Source organism: Megascapheus bottae, chromosome 22 (assembly GCF_031878675.1).
Source record: "Megascapheus bottae isolate mThoBot1 chromosome 22, mThoBot2.hap1, whole genome shotgun sequence".
Classification (NCBI taxonomy): Eukaryota; Metazoa; Chordata; class Mammalia; order Rodentia; family Geomyidae; genus Megascapheus; species Megascapheus bottae.
In genome coordinates this window covers 16,273,405-16,283,639 of record NC_143530.1, presented here as the reverse complement: position 1 = coordinate 16,283,639, position 10,235 = coordinate 16,273,405, and the positions used below count along the sequence as shown (strand labels likewise).

The 10,235-nt window shown below is 37.2% G+C and overlaps 1 protein-coding gene across 2 annotated transcripts; it reads left to right on the top strand.

Annotated features, from left to right (window-relative positions):
* Positions 1-2,095: 2,095 nt before the first annotated feature.
* On the top strand, positions 2,096-6,766 carry LOC150048137 (putative olfactory receptor 2W6). 2 transcript variants are annotated; one of them, XM_090356194.1, is made up of 2 exons: positions 2,096-2,135; positions 5,859-6,766. In XM_090356194.1, exons 1-2 carry the CDS (start codon positions 2,096-2,098, stop codon positions 6,764-6,766), a joined length of 948 nt encoding a protein of 315 aa, XP_090212320.1. The 2 variants fall into 2 exon arrangements, with proteins under 2 accessions (XP_090212320.1, XP_090212321.1); XM_090356195.1 differs by lacking the exon at positions 2,096-2,135 and adding an exon at positions 3,108-3,129 and having other exon boundaries at positions 5,856-6,766.
* Positions 6,767-10,235: the final 3,469 nt, after the last annotated feature.

Below are 10,235 nucleotides of genomic sequence, written 5' to 3'. Positions count from 1 at the left end.
AAGAAATAATAAATGTTTGATATCAGATTTTATTAATCCAATTTTGGATATATTCTAATCTTGTTTTCACTTCTGCAAAAGCTTACAGTGATAATAATGAGATGGATGACGTTGACTTTGTTTCTTATTCTGAGCAGTTCCAATATATTAAGTCATACTGTAGCATGCTATGGTGTATGTTTTGCAAATGCTTGTGACTCTTTGAACTGTGTTATTTTATTTCATAGTAAACACCTTTCCATAAGTACAATATTTTCATCAGGTATAAATGTAAATGCATTTGTAATAAGTTGAGAGTGTGATGTACCAAGTATAAATAACAGAGGCAAAAGCAAAATAGGCAAAAATAAATTAGGTTGCTTATGAATTTTCTTCCCTGGCTAGTAAATTTTACAACTTTTTTGAGTATACTGTCTCATGGGACCTTGTCTTCTTTATTTCTCTTTGGGATTCATTATCTCTGATAGGAGATTCTTGAGAACATCAAATTCTCAAGGTATTTCTCCCTAGCTTCCATGAGAAAATATTAAGATAAAAGGCTGTGGTACAAATTAATAACTAAATCTTAAATGTATGAATCTCCAGGGAATAGCTCATGCGACTATGCAAAGAAGTTAGTTGATAAACATAATTAATGCTGACTAGCTTTGACTGTTGAACTTTGTTTTTCAATATTTCTATTCCCAAAAATTATTGTATACTCCTCACCTATAAATGGAAATGACAATATTACCATTGTTTCCAGTTAACATATTCCATGCCCACCAATGCACTAAGTGATATGGATGTTATATAATTTCTTTTTTGCCAGTCCTGGGCTTGAGCTCAGGGCCTGAGCACTGTCCTTGGACTTTCTCAAGGCTAGAGCTCTACCACTTTAGCCTCAGCACCACTTCCGGCTTTTTTCTTTGTATGTGGTACCAAGGAATTGAACCTGGGTCTTCGTGCATGCTAGGCAAGCACTCTACCACTAGGCCAAATTCCCGGCCCCGCATGTTGTATAATTTTAGTAACATTTATATTTATGGGATTGACATACAACCTACTACATTGGAGCTTCTATTAATATTTATATTGGGGGAGGATGAGGGTTAAACTCTGGGCCTGGGCACTGTCCCTGAGCTCTTCAGCTCCAGGCTACGACCCTAACCATGGGCCTGGGCGTTGTCTTCGAGCTCTTCAACTCAAGGCTACCCCCTGCCCTTTGAGCCATAGTTCTACTTCCAATTTTCTAGTGGTTAATTGGAGATAAGAGTCTCAAGGTCTTTAGTGTCCAGACTGTCTTTGAACCCGATCCTCAGATCTCAGCCTCCTGAGTAGCTAGGATCACAGGTGTGAGACACTGTGCCTGGCTTTTAATGTTTATATTTAAAGCACAATATTCAGCATAAAGCACAAAATTCAAATCTTTATACTTGGTAAAAATACTCAGAAATGACCACTGAAATTAGTAGATCATGAAATATTACTACTGTTAATAATAAAGATCAAACTTAAATAATAAACTATATAATGTATATTTATAGGTAGTATATCATGTGTATCAACTAAACTTTCTGCCTGCACAGATGATATGTGAAGTTGGAATGATATGTGCCTTGGAAGTCTTTGACAGCAACATGTAGAACATAAGGCTTCTATACTATTGACAATACAACTTTAACACTTTCTGTGGTTTAACACTTGTTAATATTGGTCTTGATTAAAATAGACTCAGTGAAAAAGATTCATTTCTCTCCATCTCTCTGTCTCTCTGTTTCTGTCTCTGTCTGTCTGTCTGTCTGTCTGTCTGTCTCTCTCTCTCTCTCTCTCTCTCTCTCTCTCTCTCTCTCTCTCTCTCTCCCTCTCCCTCTCTCTCTCTCTCTCTCTCTCTCTCTCTCTCTCTCTCTCTCTCTCTCTCTCTCTCTCTCTCTCGTGTGTGTGTGTGTGTGTGTGTGTGTGTGTGTGTGTGTGTGTGTGTATGTTAGAAAGAGTGGTATTTCCTGTGAGACCATAAATTCTCCCAACCCTTGTTAGAGATAATGAGGTAAGGGAATTTTGGAGGAAATGAAAGTCTTCTTCACAGAGTAAAGCTGAAAAACAAGACTCCAATCCCATGGCAACTCTGAAATCCATAAGGCATTCTTCCTTGGCAGGTATTAGTTCTTTGATCTCTAAGTGCTTCCTGTGCTGAGTGTACACCAGAAACCCACTCATGCTGCTGCTTCTCTGGCTCCTCATCTGGAGCTGGGAGGTCGGGTTTGTGAATACGCCTATTACACACCAGGTGTGATACCCAGCCTACTACGTTTCTCAATATTCTCCATTAAATCATCCACATTCTGCTCCACTATGTCCTGTTGCCCCTCAATCTTGTGTCCTTTCTGAGAGATTTCCTATAGCTTTCTCATCTCCTTTTTTTACACTCTGGTCATTCCACTTGGACTTCCAAGTGAAATTCCAGGAAAGAGAAGGTGCTGTGAACATGGCATTTCTGAAGCTGCTGTCAAATTTGGTAAGTTCGTAGCTCATGACATAGGCCTTTAACTTATCAATGAGATGACATTTTTAGAACCTCAGGATGAGATCAAATAATGAGCAATGAAACTCATTCTAGCATTTCACTTTCCATTATAAATGTCTATGTACTTTATTTCCAAAGGATTGACATATTTTAGAGTGGTTTAGTATCATTCATTCTATACGAACCTTAAGAGAGATTTTTTTCTTGCCAGACCTGAGGCTTGAACTCAGTGAGAAAGAGAGGAGAGAGAAGAGAGAGAGAGAGAGAGAGAGAGAGAGAGAGAGAGAGAGAGAGAGAGAGAGAGAGAGATATGAATCCTTTCTACTGAGTCTATTTTAATCAAGACTAGTAGTTATTAACAAGTATTAAGCCACAGAAAGTGGCAGACTCAGTCTCAATACAATTTTTTTTTTTACCAGTCCTGGGGCTTGAACTCAGAGCCTGAACACTGTCTTTGGGCTTTCTCAAGGCTAGCACTCTACCACTTGAGTCACAGTGCCACTTCCACCTTTTTTTGTGTATGTGTACCAAAGAATCAGATCCAGGGCTTTTGCTGTGTATGTTGTACTAAGGAATCGGACCCAGGGTTTCATGCATGCTAGGCAAACACTCTACCACTATGCCACGCTCCTGGCCCTTTAAAGAGGTTTTTGAGCTCCTTAGTGAATTATTCTTCCCCAAATTAAAAAGAAATGTGAATCTACCAAGCAGCAGAATCTTAAGACATAAAATAGACTACACCCAATATTATACACTAGTGCCTAGCTCACAATACTTAATAGTCACCTCAGTGATTTTATTGTTACTTTTATTTTGAGATATTTAAAACATAGAAATTTACAAAGATGACTAAAAAATTCATACACTCTAGCATTAATCACTATTGCTTTACGGTCATATTTACTTCCAGCTATTTGTAAAGAAATGAGACAATTTTAGTTTCCAACCTTGATACAATTTCTTCTTTGCCCCATCTTTACTATTAGTTTATTATGTACCTTCCCAGTTCACTTGTTTCACACCTATGATACTCCTTCTTGACTATGACAGAATGGCACTGAAAAGAATTCTTTTACAAGAGATGTTGGTAAAGCCCTCATTGCCAGGTGCTGGTGGCTTAGTCTTGTAATCCTACGCAGGAGATGAGATCTGAGGATCATTGTTCTAAGCCAGTCCATGAGACTCTTATCTTTAATTAACCAACAGAAAGCTGCAAATGGAGCCGTGGCTCAGACTGTACAACACTAACTTTGGGTGAAAAAGCTCAGGCCATTAGTTCAAGCTCAAGGACTGGCACACACACACACACACACACACACACACACTTGGCCCTCATCCAATATCACAGAATTGTCTTTTCACTTAGTTATTGTTAATATTATCACACACATCCATCAACACTCACGAAGCTTGTCACAACTTCTGAAGTAATGACTTTAATAATTCTTTATTCAAATATATTCAAATATTTCAAATGTCAAATTTTAACATACAAAATTCTAAACCTGTTGTTAGGAACACATGCTACATAATTTAATTATAGCAATGCATGCTTAGAGTAATAGAATTGCACCCTATTTTGTGTTCCCAGTATACCTGAGATACAATATATTCCTTTTTCTTTTGACCAGGCTGGACTTCATAGGACCATAGGATTGCAAGGCAAGAACTCTACCTCTGACTTACACCCCCAGACCCACTACACTGCTTTTAAATACAAGTCTCAGCTTTGGTACTTCCTATTGTTCAGGAAAAGATTTTAAACTATCAGTAAGTGGAAATTTGTCTTTGGTTAATTTATATTATATAGTACAATTGTCTTAAGACATAAAACCACCACCAAATAATTTAGAGTATCAAGTGTCATAAAAGATATAAAATATTTTAGTTCTATGAGATCAGGACAGATAAAGAAAATAATATAGAGCTCGGCACTGGTGACTCATGCCTGTAATCCTAATTACTCAGGAGGCTAAGGCCTGAGGATCTCAGTTCAATGCCAGCCCGGGCACAAAAGTCCATGAGACTGTTATCTCCAATTAACCACCAGAAAACTAGAAGTGGTACTGTGGTTCAAGGTAGAGTGATCATCTTGAGCTGAAGAGCTCAGGGACAGTGCCCAAGCCGAGAGTTCAAGACCCACAACCAACAATAACAACAACAAAGAAAATAATATAGGATTTCTGGAAGTGGACTTTTTATGACTAAAACAAAGGGAAGGTTATCAAATAAGTGTTCATCATTCACTCCACTGTGATTGACTTGAGGAATTGCTTTTGCCTTTATGGAAAAGCATTGCTCACATTTAGAAGTCACAAATCCTAGAGATAAAAGAAACATTTTTAATGTAAATAATTTACAGACCTTTAAGAGAGACAGAGTAAAGGGAATATTAAGGGAATGACATAAACTGTTCCTTATTGTAATTTCTGATACATGCGTATCAAAGCCATGTCTCAACAAATAGAACTGAATAGGATCAGAAGTAAAGATACAAAGAATGAGATATTCTCCCTAATTTCACTTCATCACTTTTACTCCATTGAGTTTGGATATGACTCTGAGTTTTCTGTATTCATAAAACAGTTTGTAGTATGAGATCTTTCCTCCTAACAGTAAGAGATTTCTCCTCTTGAATCAAGAGATTCAAGCCTCGGATTCACAGGCTACAAATGATTAGGACACGGTGACAAATGTGAAACATTTGTGTGTTTATTCCTTTGCAAAAATACCTTCTAAAATAATCCATTGACATCCTGATCAGATTAAAAATGTAAAATATTGATAAACAATCCTACCCAAGAACTTGAAAAATCTGTGAAATACTGTGCATTGCAAGACCAAATAATGATTCAGCCAGAACCTGTTGAAAAATGTAGGTTAACCAAGATATGTGAAAGGGTATCAATGTATGTGAATTAATGCACCTTCTATGTGGCAAATATCATGTAACCCTTTTATTAATTGCAATAAATATATATATATAAAAGAAAAATGTAGGTTAAGCATCTGGTAATTCTTTTCTTTCCCCTCCTCCCAGTCCTGGCTTGAATTCAGGGCCTGGGCACTGTACTTGGGCTTTCTCAAGGCTAGAGCCACTTGAGCCACAGAACGACATCCAGCTTTTTTCTATGTATGTGGTACTGAGGAATCAAACCCGGCTCTTCATGCATGCTAGGCAAGCACTCTACTACTAGGCAAAACTCCCAGCCCCAAGCGTCTGATAATTTTAAGGCAAGTTTTGTTCTGAGATTTTACTGATCATTCCATTTTGAAGTAGTCTGTGTGTGTTCGTATCTTTCAACAGATAACGTGTGGTTCCTGATGGAAAAGGTTAACATAAGTTCTTTAGAAGGCTTTATTCTAGTGGGCTTCTCTGACCGCCCCCATTTAGAGGTGATTCTCTTCGTAGTGGTCCTCACCTTTTATCTGCTGACTCTTCTTGGCAACATGACTATCATCTTGCTTTCCGCACTAGATTCCCGGCTTCACACCCCTATGTATTTCTTCTTGGCCAACCTCTCGTTCCTGGACATATGTTTCACCACAGGCTCCATCCCTCAGATGCTCTACAACCTTTGGGGCTCAGATAAAACCATCAGCTACCTGGGTTGTGCCATCCAACTTTACTTTGTTTTAGCCCTGGGAGGGGTGGAGTGTGTCCTGCTGGCTGTCATGGCTTACGACCGCTACGTTGCGGTCTGCAAACCACTGCATTACACCATCATCATGCACCCTCGCCTCTGTGGGCAGCTGGCTTCCGTGGCATGGTTGAGCGGCTTTGGCAATTCTCTTATAATGGCACCCCAGACATTGATGCTACCCCGCTGTGGGCACAGGAGAGTGGACCACTTTCTGTGTGAGATGCCAGCATTGATCAGCCTGGCCTGTGTAGATACCATGACCCTTGAGATGCTGGCATTTTCTTTGGCAATCTTCATCATCCTGGCACCGCTCATCCTCATCCTCATATCCTATGGTTACATTGCACAAGCTGTGCTTCATATCAAGTCAGCTGCTGGACGAAAGAAAGCCCTCAGTACCTGTAGCTCTCATCTTATTGTTGTCTCTCTCTTCTATGGTACAATCATATACATGTACCTCCAGCCAACTAACACTTATTCCCAGGACCAGGGCAAGTTCCTTACACTTTTCTATACAATTGTCACTCCCAGTGTTAATCCCTTGATCTATACCCTCAGAAACAAAGATGTTAAAGAAGCTGTAAAGAAAGTGCTAGGAAAGGGGACTACAGAAGGATAGTAGAGTGATCAGACTTTGGGGATTGTCTTTTGAGCCATCTTCCTGTTACGTCATTAGACCTAACAAATGAAAGAATGTTCTAACATTATAACCAGAGAGGTACTAAATGAGATGGGAAATTCAGTCATTTAGGTGGAGGAACTGGAATATTCCTCCCAAGTTGACCATCGTTTATATGTCTTCTCATGTTCCTCTAAGTTAAGCATTCACCACCAAAAAGTTTCTAATCAGATCAGGGGAGAACAGTGATCTTTTTTTCTTTTCCTAGAAAAATTTGAATGTGCTTTTTCTAGTGCCAAATATCTGATTGAACGCCAAAATAAATAGTTCGATTATTTAACTCTTGCACTTCAGGTGCCATAATTGATATACAGATCCTGTATATTTTGAGGCTGTTAGGTAATTGATCTTAATAATATATATTCTTGACCCTTTGAAGCAATGTAGAATGAAAACTAAAAGGTAAATCAGGGTAAGGGACAATATGGAAAGGACAATATCAATACTTAATTCCTTGTTAATCCTTGTTAATAATGAGAAATCTGAGGGGAATTGAAGATAATTTCCACTGTTCCAAGATATTTCTGTTTAAGAAATAAGGTACATTGGTTGGGGGGGAAACTCTATGATTGGTTATTCTCTGCAGGTAGATTTTCTCGCTTTTTATATTCATAACAATACCTCTCAGTCAGCTGGGCTCAGCGGCTCACATCTGTAATCCTAGCTACTCAGGAGGCGGAGGTCTGAAGATCGCAGTAGAGCAGTAGCCTTGAGCTGAAGAGCTCAGAGACAACACCCAGGCCCAGAGTTCAAGCCCCATGACACACCAAAACAAACAAACTCTAAGTCATAACTGAAATTGATTTTAACAGTTAATGAAAGAGTGGTCATGTTAAAGACAACCACATTTCTTCAGCTCTAACATATTATTTGCATGAATCCCAAATATCTGTAAAACTTCTACAAGTGAATGAGGATTACAAAATTTGTGAATATTGCCAGGGGCATCATTAGGAGAGCAATTAAAGATGGGTTTAGCAGTTTCTTCTTTGAGCTTCTTCAGAACTGTTCAGAAAAATCAGGTCAGTCTACAGGTTCTAGAAATGTATAACTAAAAAATTTGCCTCATGACGTAGCATTGTCAAATGCAATATGGATTTTTAAAAATTTTTTTGACACTAGCACTTATATTTTCTGCAGATACATTAAATTAGATTTTATGTCAGTTAGTTGTGGCTTCTAAGACTTGATTTATAATTTAGTTTTTTAAATCATGGAAGGTATTCTATTACTCCATTGGAAGACAGAAAAAATTAGAATACATTTTATGCTTCTTACTTTATGACACTAAGTAAACTGTGATGTTAGACCATGATGCTTGATTTAGGGGATTATTACCTGGCCACATAACTGTATCTCAACTATTCAAGTGATGGTGGCAGGAGGATTGTGACTTTGAGGCACAAAATACAAAATATGAGTAGACCCATGGACAAGACCCTGGGTGTAATCTCATTTCTCTCACCAAAAGGGAAGTCATTAAATCATTGTTTAGAATTTTATGACTTGTACTTACTATTTCTTTTTTCTTCTAGTAAAAGTCAACTTTCAGTGTGTGCCCTAATGGCATATATGTACTATTAATTTTTAAAATAAATCCTTTACAATCATTCTTGTAACAATAATTTTTTCCTCTTATGTATGTATGTATGTATATATATATATATACTGTCTAGATGTGCATTGTTTTCACATTAATATCTTAGAATAAAATCAAGAAATCAAGAAACGGGAGTATATATCTTTTTTTTTTTTTTGCCAGTCCTGGGCTTGAGCTCAGGGCCTGAGCACTCTCCTTAGGCTTTCCTCAAGGCTAGTGTTCTACCCTGAGCCACTGCACCATTTCTGGGTTTTTCTATGTATGTGGTACTGAGGAATCGAACCCGGGTCTGTGTGCATGCTAGGCAGGCACTCTACATTAAGCCAAAGTCCTGGCCCGAGTATATATCTTTTTGTATAGAGATTGCGTTCAGAAGAATAAAGTTCCTGATTAATTGTCTTAAAACCTTGACTTTTTCTGCACAAAATGTATGTCTTTTATTCTCTAATGTCTTTAGAACTACTATTATAGGTTATAAGGAATAATGATACCATACTTAACAAGGAAAAGATCACCTTAGTAACACAACACAACCCAATGTCACTTTTTAGTTTATGGACCAGTTTATAAAGCTTAGTTTACTTAGGTATAAAGCAGAATGAACTAAGCAAACTCTAATTGTTTTGACCTCACATGAGAATTGCAATACTTTTCATAATAAAAAACAGGAAAAATCATGACATTCTTATAGATTAATCTTTTGCACAAAAAGGTGGAGCATTTAAACCATTTCTCATGACAATGATGTTTAAATTCCCTTTAAGAACAATATATATTGCCTATATGCTTCAGTATGTTTGTATTTGTATGTACTATGAATTTACATTAAGATCATGACCCAAAGACACAAGCTCTATGATTTCCCTCATTTGTAATAATTAGTATGCATCTAGGATTTTCCTGGCAGAGGAGCGCAATGGCTCAAAAGCTAAGTGCATATGGCCATATAGGAAGAGCCTAGGTGAAATGAACTCCAGGATAGGAAAACAAAAGATTTATCCTTGTGGTTGTTGTTTTTAATGTACTATGTGAAGTTATTTCTTTGCTCTTTTTCTTTCCCTTATGGTTTATCCTCTGCTGTTCTTGTGTCTGACTTTGGTACCTGATGTTAGTGTATATGCATTCATTTGTTTGTTTATTTGAATCAAGGGAAGAGAAAAACAAGATGATAAGACAAAGGACAAAAGATGAACCAGTATGACAGCAATATTCACAAGACAATATGTTGGAAATGTCTACATTGGGAGGGAGAGAGAGGGAAAGTGGAAGAAAAACATGAAAAGGGGTAACAATGTTCAAGAAGTAATATACTCACTACCTTACAAATGGAACTGTCACCACTCTGATAATAAAATAAAATTAAAACAGAACTATGAGCATATACTTCAATTAAGTGCTTATTGATCAGACTATCAGATCATCTTCCAACCTGACTAAAAATTGTCTGTAAAGATTTTGCTTAGGTTTAAATTTTCCTCCTTATTGATTCATGTTTAGCATATGAATGTATATGTATATATATTCTTATATAAATGTACTTGCATATATTTATAAACACATATATATGCATATTTATGTTTAGTGCCTGCTATATGACAGCCATTATTCCAGACATTGGTACAAAATATACTAAATTACAATACAAAATAAATAATTATTTCATTGTTTGTATTGTTACAAAATAAATCAATAAAAAGAAAAAGACTGATAAAATCTGTTACAAATATATCTGATGAAGTGAAGTAGGGAGCGTGGGAAATGGATATGGAAGAAATCAGAGATCTTTCTCTTCTTTCTATGGAAGAAATC

What these genes read in the sequence shown, in the direction of transcription:
- LOC150048137 (XM_090356194.1), top strand. Translation starts at nt 2,096, where the DNA reads ATGGCAACTCTGAAATCCATAAGGCATTCTTCCTTGGCAG. An exon ending in AAGGCATTCTTCCTTGGCAG is followed by an intron (nt 2,136 to 5,858) that starts GTATTAGTTCTT and finishes GTTCTTTAGAAG; the next exon opens with GCTTTATTCTAGTGGGCTTC.